Below are 23,137 nucleotides of genomic sequence, written 5' to 3'. Positions count from 1 at the left end.
AGGTATTTGTTGTAGGCCACAAAGTCTATCCTGGAGAAGGAAGCTCTGGGAATGACCTTGGCCATGCTGAAGCAGTCTCTGGAGGTCACTCCTTTGGCCATGCTGTCCAGGTGAGTAGACGGAGAGCATTCCGCTGGACGTTGATGGAGTTCTGATAAAAATGTAATGCATCAGTTTATATACACTGTGAATCTGGATTTATATGAAAGTATTGTATTTATTATATGTAATTTTTCAAGTTTTAACTGGCAAAATTAAGATATTCTGACACTTGAAATATAGCTATTAAGTTTTTAGATCACCTGAGTTAGCTTTTCTGATCAGAATGTGTCTATTTTCTGTTAACTTTTCACATATCTGGCTTCTTCTCCAAACAAATGCTGCAAGTTTGTTCAAATGAAGGGCCACACCCGTTTTCAAGGGAAGATAATTTGGAAATAGTAACAATGGGTTGAGATGTATCTTGAAAATCCTTGGAGCAGAAAAAGTGAAACTTGCAAAGATTTCTTGTATACTAAAGATTCCTGTTTGTTCACTGGCCACAATCAGAGTATAAAGTCACATGAAATACATCAAAAAATGTATATGCAAGATTGTCATGTTGTGTACATTTAGTTAAAAAAAATAATCCAAAACCCCATAAATCTGGGGATCAGGGGCCTGTTTTACAAAACAACTTACGACAGGGTCGCAAGTCTTAAATTATATTGCACAGTTATAATTTCAGTAAATGAAGTAAAACTTTTCTGAGGCTAAATTTTCAACATTTTAAAAAAAATATCTTGCATTTGGAGTGAAGGATCTTACAATAAACTAGAAAATTTCAGTATGTAAAGTTGGTTGTAAGTTCTTTTGTAAAATGCGCCCCAGGTTAGGGGCACAATAGGGGTCTGAAGTTTTTTGTGGTAATATATATAGGAAAATCTTTAAATGTATTTTTCTCAATATCAAAAAATCTACAATTTGTCAAATTGATATGCAAGTGTAATTCTGCAGTATATATTAAAGTTTCTTCAAACCATGAACCCCAGGACTACTATGGAGTCCACAGTTGGGCTTATAAAGTTCTACATAGGAATACGAAGAGAAATTCTATAAGTGTGTCAAATATATGAATATCTAACAGTATGTATGTCTGTTGATTGTGACCCATGAGCCTCTTATTAGTTCCCTACTGGTTTGTAAAACTGAATGAGACTATAGATTTCTTCTCCATATGTCCCTCTATCTGTCCCATATTGGTTTTCCAGACGTTTTCCCATTTGCTTGCTTGCGTGGATTCATTTGAAACTTGCAGTTTAGTTTCAGAGTGGCAAATTACAGATCAAGTTCAAATTTTGTAATGTTTGATGGATAAGTTTTCACATTAATTTGACATTTCAAGCTCAATAATCACGAAATAAACATATCAATGAAAATATCATGTATTTTTATGTAAGCATTGGTCTGATGCATCGACAGTTTTCAATTTACCACATTCCTGCATTCATGAGCATTCAAAATCGGATAGTGATTAGTATTTCGAGATCCTTTATATTAAGTATTTATCATACAGATACGAATGTTATATCAGTATATTGTTTTGTGTCCCAATTGCACGATTATTTAAATATCCCCCCCCCCCCCCCACCACTTATTAAGACTACTATTTCATTCCTGATAAACACTACACGTGTCAACTGGATGAACAACAAAACATTAAATTAATTTGACACTGGTAAACATGGTGACTTGGTACTAATGTATCGTGTCACAGTGAGTTCAAGGTCAAACATGAAATGTACATTTCCTCGAATATTAAATACAGACATCAATTAATGGGGTGTCGGTAGGGGGACATGCATTGCTAATGCAATACTTTCAGAATGCTTGTTTATGAAAATAATGTCACCTGAAGATTTCCAGATCTCCATTACATTGGTTTATTTGTGATTACATCCACAAACTCCTTAATCACAATCAATGACAATTCTTTTTACAGGCTGGTTTGTGGAGTTAGAGGGAAGACACTCATCATTAATTTACCTGGTAGTGTCAAGGCATCGGAGGTGAGGTTTACTTTCACTTTTGTTATGTTCCCCAAACAAAGTTTGGGAACATATTGTTTTTACTCTGTTTCTTATTATTATTAAGGTCTTCCGTTTCCAACGGAAGACCTTCTAGTGATTCTACTGTTTATTAAGGTCTTCCGTTACCAACGGAAGACCTTATAGTGATTCTACTGTTTATTATTATTTTTTTTTTCCCTTTCGTCTCCGAGACCGTTGGATGGATTTTCCTGAAACTTTCACAGGTTATAGAGAACGATGGTACCTTGAGGCCTTTTTTTTCATTTTTTCAAAATTCACTTCCGGTCGCAAGATATGTCCAATTTTCGTCTTTTTACAGATATTTTGTCCAGCGTTTTTCTCAGAAACGGTAAAAGATAGAGTCACCAAATTTTCAGAGTTAATAGATCTCACTTTGTAGGCGTGCAGTAGGGGGTTAAGAATGTCGGCCGTCACTTCCGGTCGTCACCGGAAGTGATTAAAGGAATCATGAATTTCAAACTTTTTTCTTTCAAATTGAAACCTAATTCGGTTTACTATATCTCGTTCTAATTCTCAAAAAATGTTGACCCCACCGGAAGTTGAATCTTCAACTTCTGGTTTTATCAAAGAAAGCCTATTCATTCTTTCATTTTTCAGTGCCATAAATCTCGGTCATGAAACTAGTTAATGACTTGAGTTTTAAATATATAATAGTCACTATAAATGTCTAGAGTAACGTCAAATATTTTTGTAAAATTTACTTCCGGTCGGCAAATACGGCTTATGAGCTGTTTTCGTTATCCAGCGTTTTTCTCAGAAACGGTAAAAGATAGAGTCACCAAATTTTCAGAGTTAATATATCTCACTTTGTAGGCGTGCAGTAGGGGGTTAAATATGTCGGCCGTCACTTCCGGTCGTCACCGGAAGTGATTAAATGAATCATATATTTCAAACTTTTTTCTTTCAAACTGAAACTATATCGGTTTACTAGGTCTGGTTCTAATTCTCAAAAAAATGTTGACCCCACCGGAAGTTGAAACTCCAACTTCCGGTTATATCAAAGAAAGCCTATTCATTCTCTCATTTTTAAGTGCCATAAATCTCGGTCATAAAACAAGTTAATGATTTGAATTTTACATATGTTATAGACACTATAAATGTCTAGAGTAAATTTAAATATTTTTGAAAAAATTCACTTCCGGTCGTGAGATATAGGGTGGACATATTCAAACCTTGTTTTTTCAGTTTCTCAATAATGAATATAGATAGACGCTTGAAACTTGTAGAGTTGATCAACTAACATTAGTCCATTGTACACATACATTCAATTTTTTTGTCCGTCACTTCCGGTCTATACCGGAAGTATTTGAATAATTGTCGATTTTCCGATTTCTTCGAGTGATTTCTCAGAGATGGCTGAAATTTTCAGGAATAATGTCTTATGAAATGACCTTGCTATAATTCTTTTTGTTTTTACAAAATTCACTTCCGGTCGGAAAATATGGCCGATTTTTTGTTTCTCAAAAGGAATTTTGTCCAGCATTTTTCTTGGAAAAAGTAAAATATAGGTTCATCAAACATTCAGGGATGATCAATCTCCGTTTGTAGGCATGCAGTAGTGGGTTGAACATGTCGACCGTCACTTCCTGTCGTCACCGGAAGTGATGGAAAGAATCGCAAATTTCAAACTTTTTCCTTTAAATTGAAACCTATACTAGTTTATTAAGTCTCTTTCAAAGTGTCAAAAGAATATTGACTCTGTCGGTAGTCAAAACGACTACTTCCGGTTTCTTGATAAAATACCTTTTTAATTTTCGTCTCTTTGTCCCCATAAATCTCGCTTATATTTGAAGTCTTTCATATGATTTTCACATGTCTTAATAAAAGTATAAACTTCCAAAGTTTTGATAATTTTGTTTTTCAAAATTGACTTCCGGTCGGTAGTAACCTACTACTTTTTCTTTCTTAGGTTTACTTCTTTTTTTGAGAACTCTTTCAGATAGAGACGTGAAATTTTCAGGGAATATAGACAGTAAAGAGTCGCTGTCATTTATAGGAAAACGCATCTGAATAGTACTTCCGGTCGTCACCGGAAGTTACGAGAAAGGAGTAAAAAATTCGATAATACATTTCTCATTCATTGTTAAGACACATTTTCTGATATATTTAAATGGTTTTTGTAGGAACAGAAAGTTCTTTACCGGAAGTGGTCTAACGGAAGACCTACTCATTACTAGTAATGAGTGTCTAGTTATTATTAAGGTCTTCCGTCTCCTGCGGAAGACCTTACTATTATTGTTCGCGTTCTTCTTCTTCATTATTATTATTAAGGTCTTCCGTCTCCTGCGGAAGACCTTACTATTATTGTTCGCGTTCTTCTTCTTCATTATTATTATTATTATTTTCCTTGGTAGTACACGCGTTTTTCTCAGCCATTTCTCGATCGATTTTCACGAAATTTTCAGGAAAGATGTCTTTTGGTGACGAGACTTTGCTTGCAAAATTTCGTGCTTGACGTCACTTCCGGTCAGGAGTTATCTCTCTTTTAGTGACTTTTTGAAGGGTCTTGTTGTCCACACATCTCCTCCGTTAGTTTTGAAGCTAGAGTCTTGAAATTTCTACACAAGATAGAGTAAACATTTTAGAAGATTTGTGGGGGATTCGATTTTACCGGAGGCGATTTGCCTAAGCGCTCGCCTGGACCTGAAAAAATGGATGCCAAAATTGTTTGCCGATTTCGGCGATTTTTGACCTTTGATCTCCAATATCTTTTTTCTTGCAAATATTTTGTTAAGACATGTAGAACAAAAGTTGTGCACATTTACGAGATCTTTTTGAAAATATCAAGATTTAGGGGCTAGCCCCATAAATTTTGGGATCTAGAAGGGCTCAAAGTCTAGATCAAATATCTCAAAAATCGTTAATATTTTGGTATAAGTCAAAGAACAAAAAATGTTCATCTCAACAATCCAAATCTATTCATATAAAAATTTAGGTCATATGTTACGTAATAAGGGATTTTAAGGGCCAAAACCATAAATTTTTTACCCCTTGTATCTCGAAAACGACTAATATTTTGAAAAGCAATAAAGAACAAAAGTTGTTCAGAATGATGATCTGAACAATATGCATATTTCGTTTTTACCCTATGTGGCCCCGTTAGGGAGCTACAGTTTGGCCCCTAAAAATTACTTCTAGAAATAACTCGAGAACGGTAAAGAATTTCTAAATACTTGTTGAACAAAAAATGTTTGAAATGTCATGACCTTTCTTACGATATCAAGCAAAAGGGGCTGACCCTTTAAATTAGGGGCCCAGAAGGGTCCAAAGGTTTATGAGAATATCTCAGAAACTATTAATATTTTGTAATAAGTCATTGAAGCGGAAATGTTCATCTAAACGAGCTTGTTCTTATCAAATCAAAAAGTAGGTCATATGTTTTTTGACCTTTGATCTCCAATATCTTTTTTCTTGCAAATATTTTGTTAAGACATGTAGAACAAAAGTTGTGCACATTTACGAGATCTTTTTGAAAATATCAAGATTTAGGGGCTAGCCCCTTAAATTAGGGATCTAGAAGGGCTCAAAGTCTAGATCAAATATCTCAAAAATCGTTAATATTTTGGTATAAGTCAAAGAACAAAAAATGTTCATCTCAACAATCCAAATCTATTCCTATAAAAATTTAGGTCATATGTTACGTAATAAGGGATTTTAAGGGCCAAAATCATAAATAATTGACGCCTCATATCTTGAAAACGACAAATATTTTGAAAAGCATTATTGAACAAAAGTTGTTCAGAATGATAATCTAAACAATATGTACATTTCGTTTTTTCCCTATGTGGCCCCGTTAGGGAGCTACAGTTTGGCCCCTAAATATTTCTTGTAGAGATAACTCGAGAACGGTAAAGAATTTCTAAATACTTGTTGAGCAAAAAATGTTTCAAATGACAAGGCCTTTCTTACGATATCAAGCAAAACGGGCTGGCCCTTTAAATTAGGGGTTCAGAAGGGTCCAAATGTTTTTGAGAATATCTCAGAAACTATTAATATTTTATAATAAGTTGTAGAAGCGGAAATGTTCATCTCAACGAGCTTGATCTTATCAAATCAAAAAGTAGGTCATATGTTACGTAATTAGAGATTTTAAGGGCCAAAATCGTAAATATTTGACGCCTCATATCTTTAAAACGACATATTTTTTGAAAAGCATTATTGAACAAAAGTTGTTCAATGTGTCATAACCTATCGATCAATATCAAAAAATGGGTCTGTGGGCCTCATGGCTCGCCTGTAGAGTCGATTTTTGTCGATATCAGTCGATTTCAAAAACTTGTAACTGGTAAATATTTTGTAAGGACATATTGAACAAAAGTTGTTCAGTTTATCGAGATCTATCGATTGATATCAAGAAATAGGCCTATGGTCCTAATGGCTCGCCTGTAGAGTCGATTTTTTGTCAATATCGGTCGATCTCAATAACTTTTTACAGGTAAATATTTTGTAAAGACATATAGAACTAAAGTTGTTGAGTCTATAGAGGGCTAACAAATGACATCAAGAAATAGGCCCGCGGGCCTTATGGCTCGCCTGGAGAGTCGAATTTCAAACGAATTTCACCGCAACTTTGCTTCAGAAGCTTATGATATGAAAAATTGATTATATCTAAAGTGTCTTAAAGTCGGAAACTAAATTGGGACTCATTTGTCTTTTTTTTTTTTTTTTTTTTAACTCCGAGTGCATCAACAAATCGGACGGAAGACCTACTCGTTGCTCGCAACGAGATCGTGTCTAGTTATTATTATTATTATTATTTTTTTTTTCCCTTTCGTCTCCTAGACCGTTGGATGGATTTTCCTGAAACTTTCACAGGTTATAGACAACGATGGTACCTCGAGGCATTTTTTTCATTTTTTCAAAGTTCACTTCCGGTCGCAAGATATGTCCAATTTTCGTCTTTTTACAAGATATCTTGTCCAGCGTTTTTCTCAGAAACGGTAAAAGATAGAGTCACCAAATTTTCAGAGTTAATAGATCTCATTTCGTAGGCGTGCAGTAGGGGGTTTAGAATGTCGGCCGTCACTTCCGGTCGTCACCGGAAGTGATTAAAGGAATCATGAATTTCAAACTTTTTTCTTTCAAATTGAAACCTATATCGGTTTACTATATCTCGTTCTAGTTCTCAAAAAATGTTGACCCCACCGGAAGTTGAATCTTCAACTTCCGGTTATATCAAATAAAGACTATTCATTATCTCATTTTTCAGTGCCATAAATCTCGGTCATGAAACTAGTTAATGAGTTGAGTTTTACATATATTATAGTCACTATAAATGTCTAAAGTAACGTCAAATATTTTTGTAAAATTTACTTCCGGTCGGCAAATACGGCTTATGAGCTGTTTTCGTTGTCCAGCGTTTTTCTCAGAAACGGTAAAAGATAGAGTCACCAAATTTTCAGAGTTAATAGATCTTACTTTGTAGGCGTGCAGTAGGGGTTTAAGAATGTTGGCCGTCACTTCTGGTCGTCACCGGAAGTGATTGATGAATCATAAATTTCAAACTTTTTTCTTTCAAATTGAAACCTATATCGGTTTACTAGGTCTTGTTGTAATTTTCAAAAAATGTTGACCCCACCGGAAGTTGAAACTCGAACTTCCGGTTATATCAAAGAAAGACTATTCATTCTCTCATTTTTCAGTGCCATAAATCTCGGTCATAAAACAAGTTAATGATTTGAATTTTACGTATATTTTAGACACTATGATTGTCTAGATTATATTTAAATATTTTTGTAAAATTCACTTCCGGTTGTGAGATATGGGGTGGACATATTCAAACCTTGTTTTTTCAGTTTCTCAATAATGAATATTGATAGACGTTTGAAACTTGTAGAGTTGATCAACTAGCATTAGTGCATTGTACACATGCATTCAATTTTTTCGTCCGTCACTTCCGGTCTATACCGGAAGTATTTGAAAAAATGTCGATTTTCCAATTTCTTCGAGTGATTTCTGAGAGATGGCTGGATATATTTTCTTGAAATTTTCAGGAATAATGTCTTATGAAATGACCTTGCTATAGGTATTTTTGTTTTACAAAATTCACTTCCGGTCGGAAAATAGGGCCGATTTTCTGTTTCTCAAAAGGAATTCTGTCCAGCACTTTTCTTGGAAAAGGTAAAATATAGGTTCATCATATATTCAGGAATGATCAATCTCCGTTTGTAAGCCTGCAGTAGGGGGTTGAACATGTCAACTGTCACTTCCTGTCGTCACCGGAAGTGATGGAAAGAATCGCAAATTTCAAACTTTTTCTTTTAAATTGAAACCTATACTAGTTTATCAACTCTCTTTCAAAGTGTCAAAATAATATTGAGTCTGTCGGTGGTCAAAACGACTACTTCCGGTTTCTTGATAAAATATCTTTATACTTTTCGTCTCTTTGTCCCCATAAATCTCGCTTATATTTGAAGTCTTTCATATGATTTTCACATGTCTTAATAAAAGTATCATCTTCTAGAGTTTTGTTAATTTTGTTTTTCAAAATTGACTTCCGGTCGGTAGTAACTTGCTACTTTTTCTTTCTTTAGTCTACTTGTTTTTGTTGAGAACTCTTTCAGATAGAGACGTGAAATTTTCAGGGAATATAGACAGTAAAGAATCGATGTCATTTATAGGAAAACGCATCTCAATAGTACTTCCGGTTGTCACCGGAAGTTACGAGAAAGGAGTAAAAAATTCGATAATATATTTCTCATTCATTGTTAAGGCACATTTTCTGATACATTTAAATGGTTTTCGTAGGAATAGAAAGCTCTTTACTGGAAGTGGTCTAACGGAAGACCTACTCATTACTAGTAATGAGTATGTAGTTATTATTCTTTTTCTCCGGTACTTTTTTGTCCGGTAGTGTTCTCAGAAACTACAAAAGGGATCAATATGAAACTTTCCAGGATGATAGTATAGCGTTTGTAGATGTGCATAGTGATAGTCATTTTGTCTGCACGTGCATGCACGCGCACGCACGTGCATTCCAATTTTGGTACAAAAAATGGAAAATCAGAATATTGAAGGAAGCGATATAAAACCTAAATAGGATGATAGTATATCATTTGTACATATGAAAAATAATAGTTAATTTGTCAGCACGCGCACGCATGCGCGTGCACGCGCATTACGAAATTTGTACAGTAACTCTGGAATCAGTCTAACTTTTTTGTTGTTCATTGAGATGGCTTGAAATTCATATCATAGGTAGATATTGAGACCCTTAACTGATTTGCATGGTCAAAATTACCAATTTGCACGCGCATGCACGTGCGCTTCATTTTGATTGGATAATACTAAAATGTTTGTAACTATCTTATCTATGAAGCGAATGAGATGATATTCACAGCATACGTAGACAATATGTGTATCTATATATTGGTGTAGCAAAAAAATGCTAACGCACACGCGCATGCGCGTGCAACGTTTTTTAAATGTTCAATTTTTAAAGGACGATAACGTTTTTGTTTTTCGTCAAATTGTATTGATATTAATGGTTTAGATGTGTCTTGGTACTCCTTACAAATTGCTGTGGTTAGAATTACTGCTCAGCACGTGCATGCACGTGTGCTGAATTCTGATTGGACGATTTTAAAATCGCTATAACTTCCTTATATTTGGTGGAAACGTTATGAAATTCACACTGTGGGTATATGATACACATGCCTGTTGAACGACATCAACAAAATTTCGGAATCATACACGCGTGCGCGTGTATGCGCGTGCAACGCTTTCTTTCATTTTTTGGTACTGAAATGACCATATTGAACGTACTACATGTAATTAAAGGTTAAAATAAAATGATTTTTTGCTATAGATTCACAAGGACATCACTTTTTAATTGGGGGAGGTTTGGGGAACATCTGTAACGGTCCCCGTTACAATTAGAACTAGTTTTATTTTATTCTACCCGGCAGTGTTCTATTATGTACTACCTAACAATATTGAGGCCAGGCAGTGTTAAGGTCACAAAGGTCATACTATGTGAACTGATTTTGTTAAGTCAGATCATCCAGGTGAAAGTGTAAATTGTGTGAACTGATTACAGTATAAGAGGCTTATAATGAACACACTCGTAACAAAGTCATGCCTATTGTGAAGTCATATTTATTCCCCTATGAGAGAAAAATTATAGAAAATTTCATTTGATTTAACAAAGTTTAGTTATAACAAACTGTTTTTTTTTTTACTGGCCCTGGAGGTTCACTATAACCGTGTTTTACTGTATAATGAAGTTTGGTTATAATGAACTGTTATTCGCGGGCCCTGGAGGTTCACTATAACTGTGTTTTACTGTATAATGATGTTTGTTATAATGAACTGTTTTCCGCTGATCCTGGAGGTTCACTATAACTGTGTATTACTGTATAATGAAGTTTGGTTATAATGAACTGTTTAAGCTGATCCTGGAGATTCACTATAACCATGTTTTTCTGTATGATGAAGTTTGGTTATAATGAAGTGTTTTTGTTGTTGAGTCTCAGTTTCTTGTGAGTCTCGGTTTCAGCAGAGTCTTGGTCTCCTGTGAGTCTTGGTCTCTTAGGAGTCTTGGTCTCTTGTGAGTCTCGGTCTCTTGTGAGTCTCTGTCTCTTGTGAGTCTCGGTCTCTTGTGAGTCTCGGTCTCCACGGAGTCTTAGTCCACATTTATTCTCTGCTGATGGAGGGTACACATAGAATGAGACTCTTGTATATGAGAATGTGGATTATCTGATACCAACTTTTGCTCAAAGCAATGGTCATTTGATATTTTATATACTGTTGCACCTGGTAATTGAACACATGATAATTCTAATTTTAGGAGTGTCTGCGATTTGTCAGTCCGGGGATTCCCCATGCTGTCTCACTTCTGAAGGACAAGACAGAGGAAATTCAGACTACCCATACTGACCTCCAGTCCCGTGGTGTGGAGATTCCTACCCCAGTATGTAAAGTATTGTGTAGAGAATGGGGGCTGGGGGCTGAAATGCTTTATTTGGGTAAAGAGGATGAAAATTTGGTGTATTTAACAAAAAATATTCAGTGATATAAATTTGACTGGCTTTGTGAGAAAGGACTCGCAATTGCGATATCTTTCTTGTCCGACATGGTTGAGGAATTGCACATGACATTCTTGATATAATGTGAATGCGTCTGGAGAAGAAGTGGATAGAATAATAAATCCATGTTTTTGGTTTAGTTCTATAAATGTAGACAGATATTCTGGAAGACATATAACCCCTTCCCATACTTTGATGGTTTTATTAGCTGCCTGGACTCGGGGATGTTGTTATCACATTGAAGCTCAATGAATACCAGTGATTTGGTTTTCTTCTCATTATTTAAGGAAATCTCTGAAACTACTGGGCCATTTATAACAACTCTGCGTGATTGGTCCTTAGGTAATAGGTATGTTAATGGTTTTGTGATATGTACAGAATTCATGCTGAACAATCAACATACCCATCCCTAAATATATCGAAAATTCAAAATGGTACACAAATTAAAGGTAATAGTGATGAATTAATAGCTTGGATGCCTTTTGATGAGTAAAATGAGCATTGGGGTGTCTTAAACATCACCTATATTGTGATGTCACCAGCGGTAGGTTAGGTGTGACAAATTCAGACCTCTGACTGGTGCTCAAGGTCATAGCTGTATAAACATTATGTCAGATGTGACAAATTCAGACCTCTGACTGGTGCTCAAGGTCATAGCTGTATAAGCATTATGTCAGATGTGACAAATTCAGACCTCTGACTGGTGCTCAAGGTCATAGCTGTATAAGCATTATGTCAGATGTCACAAATTCAGACCTATGACTGGTGCTCAAGGTCATAGCTGTATAAGCATTATGTCAGATGACTCAGTCTCTATTTATACCCCCCACAACAAGTTGTGGGGGGGGGGTATACTGGAATCGGGTTGTCCGTCTGTCCGTCCGTCCGTCTGTAGACGCAATGGTTTCCGGACTCTAAAGCATTATCCTTTCCACCTACCGTCACCATATCATACATATGGACTACCCATGGGATGAAGATGTTCCCTATCGATTTTGGGGTCAAAAGGTCAAAGGTCAAGCACACTGGACATCGAAGTAGCAATATGGTTTCCGGGCTCTAAAGCGTTATCCTTTCCACCTACAGTCACCATATCATACATATGGACTACCCATGGGATGAAGATGTTCCCTATCGATTTTGGGGTCAAAAGGTCAAAGGTCACGCGCACTGGACATCGAAGTAGCAATATGGTTTCCGGGCTCTAAAGCATTATCCTTTCCACCTACAGTCACCATATCATACATATGGACTACCCATGGGATGAAGATGTTTCCTATTGATTTTGGGGTCAAAAGATCAAAGGTCAAGCGCACTGGACATCGACGTAGCAATATGGTTTCCGGGCTCTAAAGCATTATCCTTTCCACCTACAGTCACCATATCATACATATGGACTACCCATGGGATGAAGATGTTCCCTATCGATTTTGGGGTCAAAAGGTCAAAGGTCACGCGCACTGGACATCGAAGTAGCAATATGGATCGGTTTGTCATGCCATTTGTTTTTTACACTCAGAAAAGAGGTAGTTTATACCCATTACCAACACCCTTTGGGAGATTGGGGTAAGCGGGGGGTATTCTTAGTGAGCATTGCTCACAGTACCTCTTGTCGATACTGTTGCCACTAATTTGGGAAAATTGACAGAAATGTTCACTGTGGAAACAATGAAGGCAATTTAAACCTTTGGCCTGACTGATGGATATGACAGACCATCTGACAGGAGATGGGTCTTTTGTTTGTGCTTCAGACACATTTCAAGACATGTCTTTAGACACATCTCCAGGGTGTTTTTATTTATTCCTATATTTTCCTATAAAGTTGAAGGTTCCTTAATTTTCCCAAAAAGTCATTAAAATCCCTATAAAGCCCTATATATCCAAAACAAAAACGACAGTCCTATTTTCAAAAATGATAAAAAAAAAACAAAACCCAAAAATGCAGGGGCTGATGCCAGATTGATTTTTAATTGGATTGTTATGAAGAGAATAACTATGATGATTGTATAAGAACTGTCTATTGGATGGAAAACTGTCCACATTTAAAAGGATTTCATCTTTGTTTATGTTTAATATTATTTGAATTTATTTCTTCCCCAGGAAGATACTATGCTTGCTAGATTTTTATGCAGCTACAATAAACTTTTATACAAATTCTTTAATAAAAACTCAATTTATTCCTATAAATCTGCTGTAAAAATCCCTATATTTGCCCTATAAACTGCCAAAAAATTCCTATAATCCTATATTCTTTAGACCAAAAGTGGCTTGGCACCCTGCATGTGTTGTTTTCCCTCTCCTGACTTTACAATTTCGTCATTCGAGTAGGCATAATTTGTAGCCTTCTTGAGGATGTTTTGTTCAAATTCATGATCAGAGTCATGGTTGATTAGAGAGAACAATGGAAAAAACCACTGGGATACCTACAAGATCCCGGGTAATACAGTTGATCTTCACTATCTCAAACATTGATATTTTGAATACCATGAATATGTTGAAGTTAGAATTCCCAGCTTCATTTCTTTTTGTTTTAATCTCAATATCTTGAACCCTGAGATATTTTGTTCTCAGCCCCATTGAGTTTGAGATGACGTGGCTTGACTGTATCAGCAAATTTATACCATATATACTTCTGAGTCAGGGAAATTGATCTCGTTGGTCGGATGAGGGCAGTGAAAGAACTTGTTTAAATGTAGCCATATATTGATTTGCAAATAAAGTGTATGTGGACATGCAGGCTTTTTGTGAAAGGTATAAAATTGATCGTGGGAGCAAAATTTAGTTCTCCTTTCGTCCGTTAATTTTGCACATGCCGTGTGCACTACAATAGTCCATGTATTAATCTGATAGTTTGGGGGGAGAGGGAGGTCGCACATGCACATATTTCAAACGATGACCCACCGTTTTGTTAGGGGTGTATAGCGTGTCTCTGGCTTAACTGTTGTTAAACTTAGCGATGAAAGGTTACCCGTATAAACAGTTACCCGTATAAACAGTAAACAGTTACCCGTATAAACAGTTACCCGTATAAACAGTTACCCGTATATAAACAGTTACCCGTATAACAGGGCCGATTATCTCAGCGATAAAGGGTTAAAGGTTAAACCTGGAGAGAAATGGTGATCGTTTCTATGCGAGTTCTTTGATTTGTATATTTGATGCTACGGATGTAATTCTCGATTGAGATCAAATTACTGTCGTAATGCGTCTGCCGGACTCTGTTAACAGAGATATATGACAGAAAACTCCAAGAGATTCATCGTTAAATAATAACACCACTAGCAGTTAACCCACCCCTTCTTCTCATTAAAACGTTGAACACTTGATTGCGAAATGCCCTTAGGTGTAAAGTACTGTAACCTTGGTAACACTTTGTTGTCATTTTAATTCTAGATATTTAGATGTTGAAACAGAAATATTAATGTGGAGTTTTAAATTTACTAATAGGTAAAGGAGAAAGCCACGCAAAACAAAACAATCGGTATCTGTCGGCGGGAAGTGGAAAAATCTATAGACAACAACGTTCTTCATAAAATTCCGAAAACTCGATTTTACCGATCTCGACCTCAAAGAAGAATACAGTATTCGCCGATATCCAACACGACATCTTGTATACGATTAGACAGACAGGAAACGCTGACGGATGAATTGTCGAAACGGCGCGACTCGTACACTCCCGCCGACGAAAATAGCCGTGATGTTTACAATATGGATACAGAGAGCGTCCACATTGACAAAATATACAACACGGATCAAAGAAGAAACCTATCTTATTTGGAACAGGAAGTGGATAATCCACGGACGGATCCACCTGAACGCCTTGTGTCAACCGTAGGTTCAGTGCAAAGTCTCGATTTAATTGGATTACCGGATTTAACGAATGACGAATTTCTAATCACTGGACCTCCAAGTGTGCAGAGTATACGAGTGGAGAGTCCCTCAAACAATATGATGAGCGGAAAAGTAGCCATGCACGACACAAGTGTAGCCATGTTAGAAAGACCAGTGCCGCCCTCATTTACCATACCCAAGAATCCGGTTCTCATCGACCATGGGGACGTTGCACAGAGAATTATGGGAAAGGACATTAAGTCGTGTTTTGAACCTATGGGGAAGATCCGTATGGAATTCGATGACTCCGATTCCGAAGACGACATTGACATATCGTCATCTTATAGAGACCACTCTGACGGTGAGTCGACGATACCGTACGCTGATGATAGTGATAATGACTTTACGCACGACAGTCAGGAAAGTCAGACGGATGGCGTAAATGTGTACGATTTTGATACGGAGGCTAATTTGATGAGCCCACCTACATATAGAGCTGTTAAAAAGAGCGTTGCACAAGCGCGAAGGATGCGGAGACGGATGGACAAGAGATGTGGATTTCTTGGTGCTAAGCTACACAAGTCGTCAATGTTCGGTGAAGTGAACTTCGTAGAGGTGGGCTTGAAAGTGCACGACTTTTTGAAGGAACATCCATTGATACAAGGCATATACCTCAACAAAGGAAAACGAGCCATGAAGAAAAATTACGTGACCCTGTGTCGTCAAAAGAATGTAGGGGACAATGTCAAATTATCCTGGAAGCGAGGGGAACAGAGGCAGGGTCGAAACTGCTTGGACGACTACTTTGAGTATACTGAGGAGGGTCGAGCTCGTAAGTCCAAGATAGAAAGGAAGTTAGTGCGGGATGAGTACGCTGTCAGCTGGTACATGTGGTGTCCAGGTCACGGGAATTGTATCCGGAAGTGCGGTGGGCGGGGCAAGTGTGTCTCAGGTAAAAATGCTCTTTGGAAATTGGTTGGTAAGCTGATTTGTACAATTGCGACAAATATAATTTTACAGATGGTTGTTAAATGTTTACCTGTTACCTGTATTTGTTAAAGTGTATGGACATGAATAAAAACGTGAGTTTAAAATGAAGGGAAAAAGCCCAACATATTTTATGTTTTAAATGCGACAGTGGAATTTAATGACAATGTAATTCGTTTGAATTAAGTGGTGTTTTTCTTTTTATCATTATTTCTTAGGGTGTCAAGGCATGCAACACAAGCAGGACCGCCATAACTGCAAAGTTATGTTAATCTTCAAACTGTACCTGAGCGATCTGACAAAATGGCGAGTACAGATCACAGGACTGCATGTCCCCAAAGGAACGACCTGGCTTCCCCCTCAGTCCCAGGAGAGGGGAAACAAGGATCCGATGTATGGAGACACTCTCTATGTCAGTCCCTCTGTGCTCGCACAATTCAAACCACAAAGTCCAATGTATAAAAACAGCAAAAGTGAAAGTTCTAGTCCACATATAGAAAACGAAACCGTCCAGATATCCATTCCAAATATAAACAAAAGCATTCAACAAACCAAAGATAATCTCGTTGATTCCACTCAAAAGAGGGCACATCTTGTTACTTCTGCATCCCTCTACAACTTGAATGATAATTTGCTAACGGGTTTTCCAAAAAATTCTAGTCAGAGTCTAGTCCTACTTCCTGAACCAATCACAGACGCCGAGGCAAACCAGAAAATAATGGAGTGGATGTCGGAATCACCCGGAAATGACGTCAGAATTCCTATACTTCCAACCTTTGAACTGTGATTTTAACCGTTACTCTTAGGAAATGTTTTGTGCCATATTGAAACATTACAAAATATTTTTCGCTTTGTATGTCTATTTTTGGATATGTTATTTCTATATACATATACATGTGTTTATGCAACAGACTGAATTTAGCTTTAGAATGAAATCAAAATCACCAAAGAAAATGAGCATACTGTAGTGTCCAGTCCATAGTGTTGCATTTCCCGATTGCAGTAGAATTCAGTGAACCATGTTTGAGATCTTCTTGACCGTAGCTGTATGATCTTTAACGTACCTTCTTGTTACCATGCATGATGCACTTACATTGTTTATTACTCGCCGATCATTGTCTACAATTTTTTCTGGATTTATCTATTAAAAGACAGAAATTGTCTCAAGTAAATAGAATTAGACCATCTTATGTCTGTACTAAGGAGGTCTTTGCTGCATTCAGGATCGTAGTGGCTAGCCTAGGTGCTGTTAATTCAGGATCGTAGTGGATAGCGTAGGTGCTAGTAATGGTGGTTGATTTGTGTCATTTTACACTTTGTTGTCTCTTTGTTATTTCAAGGCAAAAAGACAACAAAACGATATTTAGTGACCTTTTTGGTTCGAAATAATGGAAAGACGACAAAATGATAATGTTAGCTACTTTTCACCTCAAAAAACCCAAAAAGACAACAAATTGTAAATTGGCACAAATCAGCCACCATACCTAGCCACTGGGCTAGTCGTTACGATCTTGAACACAGCCCACATATCAATTGCACTGATTTACATTTATCTTGGTCTCTATTGAATGAGAACTTCTAGTCTGTCATTAACTTAAAGTGGCTCCCTGCACCTTGAAAAAGTTTTTCAAATCAGCGCGAAATGATTTAATTAACTTAAGAAAGATATGATGATACTACATGTTGTGTGTAATAAGTACATATATCGAAAAGGTGAAAACATGCATTCATTTGAGGGAAAACCCCATGGTTTTACAATTCTTTTTAAAGTATCAATAAAAGATTCTGGCGGATTTGAACTTGGATCTGCGGGTCCTTGACCCGATGCTTTATCCACTGAGCTATGATGATAGACAAATCTTGTGAGGTAGTGTACGAAAAGTAAGTCTTGGTGCGAGGAGCTACCTAAAGTCTGGATTTCGCTTTGCATGGTTATTATTATGATTATTATAATTTGTTTATTACAGTATTGAAAGATTTTGATATACGTTTATTCTCCGCATCGACTGCTTTTCTTAAGGTACATTGTAATAAAATCTGTTTAACCGTGTTAATGTTGTGTTTTGAGGGATTTCGTAAATACATATAATATGCATTGCCATTTATTGGGTTTGAATGTCGAATTTGCCAGTTAAATATATATAACGAGGGGAGGTTTTGCATATTCCTTTACATTGTAGCCCAACATTATTCGACAGAGAGGGAGAGAGAGAGAAAAACTGTCCCATAAGTCTAGTGTACATTAATGTTAAACTGGTATTCCTAGTTGTGACATCACGAATCGTAGTGCACCCCTTTATTGTGATTTCGTGAATCGTAGTGCACCACCTATATTGTGAAAAATATCGCCATTACGTACTGTGTTTTATAAAGTGGGTCTAGATATGCGGAAAAAGTCACAAATGATATCAGTGATACTGTACAATCATATTTAAATCGTACTTAATTCATTGCTCTAGTTAGTACCTGGCACTCTATAACGATCATATATCGTACGTTTTCCATGTATTCCTACTCCTTTTGAATCGATGACTGCAACGCTCCTCCCCTCCCTCCTCAATATTCAAAGGGACATCACTTGTATGGAATTGTGAACAGTGTAGGCCACTAGGATATGAGTCTTCTACAAATGACGTGAATTAGGGTTTAGGTCCGATGGTGGGGACTGATGGAATGTAGAAAATCTTTACAAGTTATCCTATATCCATCAGAACATTTAACGTATATAATGAATCCAGTACATAGTTTTGATAGTGGTTTGTTAGGGATGGAGGATTGATACTTCAGGGTGGCCCGAGTTCAATTCACTATATTATCAGATGTTGGTGAGGCTATTGAAAATCTTGGTATGAAGAGTAATCCCATCATATTGACAATTTTCCCCTCCCAAAACGCATATTTTGTTATTTTTATTTAAATTCTAATTAAAATACATTTACGCATGTATAATTTAATGAGACAGCGGTGACAGTAACTCAGTGTATGATCAGACACGTCAGGTTTGAGGTACATGTGTTATGAGTAGTTAGAGATTGTTCCTTCATCAAGCGCCCATCATCATTAGTGGTATTCATGGGGTCTTATATGACATTAGAATCGTTACGTATCTTTTGGACAGGACTTTTAAAAGGTTACGGGTCCTTCGGAAATTATCTTAAAGGGAAAGGCAACCCTAACCACATTGTTGCTTTTATGAATAAAGTATCGCTTACTGATATCGTAAATGACAGTCTTTAACAACAAAAATCCTTGCTTAACAATTAAATCAATATTAATCTATCATGTATTTTAAATTACCCGCCGCTAAGAGAGCGTCCATTGACATAATTTATGACGTCACACCGTCTGTTCCGGTTTATTTCATCAATAGCACTGTAAACATGACATATCACGAACCAGGGGTCGAAATTAACTTTTTCTTCCACAGGCTAATTTTAGCCTGTGGGTAAAAGATCCACAGGCTAAAATGAAAACCTACAAGCTAAAATAAAAGTAATGAAGCAGTGCCCTTTTTTCATATTTTTTTTTTAAATCAATGATTTTCTCCACCATTACTGAGCCTAGTGGGTCAACAGGCATCGTTTGGACAAAACACTAATTTACGCAAGTCATATGATGCAATGTTTAGGTCTCTTGACCATCGCACCTCTAATATTCACAACCTGTTTACCGCAGGTATAGATCCAATGTCTTCCAATTTCATGCCACGTCAGGATTGTCACGAGTAATTTTTCAAAGTGAATCCCAGACTCGTGGTTTATAAGCAGCATGATCACGAGTCCCATGATTTTTTTTGTTTTTGTTTTGGGTAATCGCCTACACGGTGAGCAGTGCACTCGTGCCGTTACTACAACCCGACCTCAATATGAAAATGAATTAATGTAGATAGAAAATTCTGATTAAATTAACTACCGGAAGACTTGAATTCCAAGTATGAGCTTTTTGTTATTCATTCATCTAACAAGAAATCGGAGTCTATGTTTTACCAAGTCAATTTAATCACCCCTATAAGTGAACAGGTCTACATTTTTCATTATAATGCGAAGTCCGACCTCTAAAGCATTTGCTTGACGCCGAGTTTCTTTAAAAATCATAAAAGAAAATCCGGATAGAAACGGTTGTTGAAATCAGTCGTTCATGTAAGCGTTTGTATGATTTTGAGTGCAAGTTTAAGAAAAGCGAATGGCGCATCGCGGCTTAAAACGGATACGATACGATCATGGTTTGTAAATCCCCACTCGCTAAGATTTGCGAGTGTCCACTATTTTTACTCGCTATTTTTCAAATCTACTCGCAATTCGCGAGTATTTCTCGCTAATTTCGAGCCCTGACGAACAGTTAAGTTTTGAGCCCGTTCTTTCGTAAGAAGAAATTGAGAAAAGAAGAAGTTCAGTCGAGTCGCAGACCAGGCAGATGGTAAACGTTTCTTCATACGAATGTCTTGAACCTCAACTTGTCATTACGCAAATGATGGATCCACAGTTTACGTAGTCTTTTCTTTTCAAATGACTTGGTTGGGTCGGGAAATTCGAAAGAAAACTTTTTTCACATCTCTCCTTCGCATTAGTGTAATTAACTGCTTGACAGGAAGGCATCAGCATATTATTCGAAAGATCTACCACATGCACATATTTGATGATCTTAGAATGTCATCAAAACCGGAACAGACGGTGTGACGTCAAAATTATTGATTTTTGTGGTCTTGAATACAAAAGAGTTGCACATCATGGCAGCCTCTATAGATCGCGGGAATTTCAGTTTTTAACGTTTTCAAATTAGTACTGAAGCTTATCTAGGCCGTATATCAACGGGATAGTATGACAAATCTTTATCATATAATTAATCCTATCATTTATCATGTAAAAATCTTTTGGGTTGACTTTCCCTTTAATGATAACGTCACGAGTCTTTTGAATGTCTTGAATATGACTCTCAAAACGTCATGTATCTTTCGGATATGACCTTACAAACAGAGGTAGATGTACATGTACCTTATCATTGTAGACGTCTAGATAAATCTTAAAGTGATACGTCACTACGCGAGAGAAAGGTTCAGGAAGGGAGCTATCGGAACATCGTCCGATTGAGGAAGGGAGTAAAGCTCCAGACAAATCAACAAGCGTAATCCCATGTTTTACCCTCGGAGTTATCTTTCTTGCGGTGCGCAGCTCTAGCGTTGTTCATTACCGTACTTAGTTAACAAGTGAATTACACGTACGCGCCCACTGTTTATATGTATACTGGTTTTAAAAATGAAGGACACGGTGTTGATCACATCTTTGTTCAGAACATAAAAAGTTCACACGAGACTGGAAACTGACAACCCCCCCCCCTTTACTGGAAAGAGTATGATAAAAGAACATACTCCTCTTAAACCAAGACAATCAATAACGTGAAGGGAAAACGAAAGGAAATAAAAGGTCATATATATCTCTTAGTTGCGTATTATCGTACTTTGCGCGCCCCCCTCCCTTCCACTTCCAACATTTAAACTTTGTAACAGTCAACCCGAAAACCTTCATCAAAGGGGAGGCGAATTTATTTTAAGTGGTAACTTTCACAGGGGCCTGAGATACCATGTTTAATTACCATAATTGAAAGAGTTTGGTTATACAATCTGTTTCGTTTCGGTAAGTTTGGTTTCGTTTCGGTAGATTTCGTTTCGATTTCGAACTCTACAGGTACCCAATAAAATATTCTATTGCAGAGAACAGGGAAATTATCCCTTAGGGTATTTAATGTATAACCATATGATAACGAAAGGAGATTTTTAATGATTTAAGGTATTCAATGTATAGCGAAAGGAGATTTTGAATGATTTAAGGTATTCAATGTATAGCGAAAGGAGATTTTGAATGATTTAAGGTATTCAATGTATAGCGAAAGGAGATTTTGAATGATTTAAGGTATTCAATGTATAGCGAAAGGAGATTTTGAACGGTTTAAAAAGATAAATGTACATGTGGTGTTTAATAAATGATGAAAGAGAAATAGAGTTCACGTGACTGGTAAATGATTCAGAGCATATATTTTTGTACTTGAACATTTTGGAAGAGTTATCCGATATCTTGATAAAAATAAGAGAAAGATATCCGCGCTAAATGATTAATTTTATATTTTTGTAAAAGTTTATTTAACCTTTTTTTCCAATTGATCTATATTTGTATGAGAGCACTATTTCTTTTAAAAATATTTTGATAAAACATGCTCTTCAATGTAAAATTCAAAGTGAAATTCAAAATTTAGTAAACTTCTCGGGTGGATTAGTTGTGTTTGATAAACTCTTCGATACCATTCATTGATTAGATATGATCTTTATGCATTGAATACTTTAAAACTCTCAAATACGTTTTAAGATCTATACTTCCGTATTTTCAGCGAGTAAAAATTTGATTGGTTCAATAATTAATTTACCGTATCGTGATGAATCGCCATAATTCAAACACAAAATCAGTCTCTTTTTCAGAACAGAACTATGAGCGCACTAGACAACTTTTTTTTTTTTTAAATTCTTGGAACGACGAGCTTCCGGAAATGAACCGGAGATTGAGTGACGCGGAGGCGAGAGGTTTTTACTTAATTCGCTACGCGTCTGATGTTAAAGTTCATTATTTAAGCACCCTTAATTAATATTGCATCGCTAGAGGGCGACAACGAGTTGAAGGAAATGTGACAAGTAGTAGTATTGTTAAAAGTGTCAGTGTTACGCAATTTCCCATTTTCATGACCATTGATCATTTCCTCGAAGTTATGTACAGCTCTCATACAATTTATAAATCCGAATAAATGTCGATCCATTTAAATATTTGAGAAAGTATTTCATTTGTAAAATGATAGTAATTAGAAATGATTTATGGTTGACGGTCTTAATAGTGCGCAAACCATTGTCGCGTACCAGACAGTAAAAGATGAAAGCTATTCCCAGGATGAAGGTATTATATTGAATTTCAAAATTGCAAACTTGCTGTTTTCATTTTAGCTGGAAAATGGGCGCCAACTTGATGGTTTAGTGGGGAAAACGTTAACATTATATTCACAGTAGAATTACAATTCAACACAAGAACAAAACACTCCCGCGTATTTCTGAATGACAGTCTGCAAACTTGCTGTTTTCATTTTAGCTGGAAAATGGGCGCCAACTTGATGGTTTAGTGGGGAAAACGTTAATATTATATTCACAGTAGAATTACAATTCAACACAAG

At 36.5% G+C, this 23,137-nt stretch overlaps 1 protein-coding gene across 2 annotated transcripts in view; it reads left to right on the top strand.

Annotated features, from left to right (window-relative positions):
• The window catches only part of LOC125650731 (gephyrin-like), a 71,446-nt gene that overhangs the window by 9,360 nt on the left and 38,949 nt on the right, over nucleotides 1-23,137 (top strand). The window contains exons 4-8 of one of the 2 annotated variants that reach the window (XM_056166374.1): nucleotides 16-110; nucleotides 1,982-2,048; nucleotides 10,879-11,001; nucleotides 14,564-15,899; nucleotides 16,153-17,984. In XM_056166374.1, coding sequence (XP_056022349.1) covers nucleotides 16-110; nucleotides 1,982-2,048; nucleotides 10,879-11,001; nucleotides 14,564-15,899; nucleotides 16,153-16,721 — 2,190 coding nt within the window. In that variant the 3' untranslated portion in view covers nucleotides 16,722-17,984. Of the gene's footprint in view, nucleotides 1-15; nucleotides 111-1,981; nucleotides 2,049-10,878; nucleotides 11,002-14,563; nucleotides 15,900-16,152; nucleotides 17,985-23,137 lie in introns of those variants that run through there. The other variant, XM_056166375.1, reaches the window with a different exon arrangement.

The sequence above is a fragment of the Ostrea edulis genome, chromosome 5 (genome assembly GCF_947568905.1).
Source record: "Ostrea edulis chromosome 5, xbOstEdul1.1, whole genome shotgun sequence".
NCBI classification, from domain to species: Eukaryota; Metazoa; Mollusca; class Bivalvia; order Ostreida; family Ostreidae; genus Ostrea; species Ostrea edulis.
The sequence above is the reverse complement of the archived record's forward strand: the minus strand, read 5'-3'. Positions and strand labels throughout refer to the sequence as shown.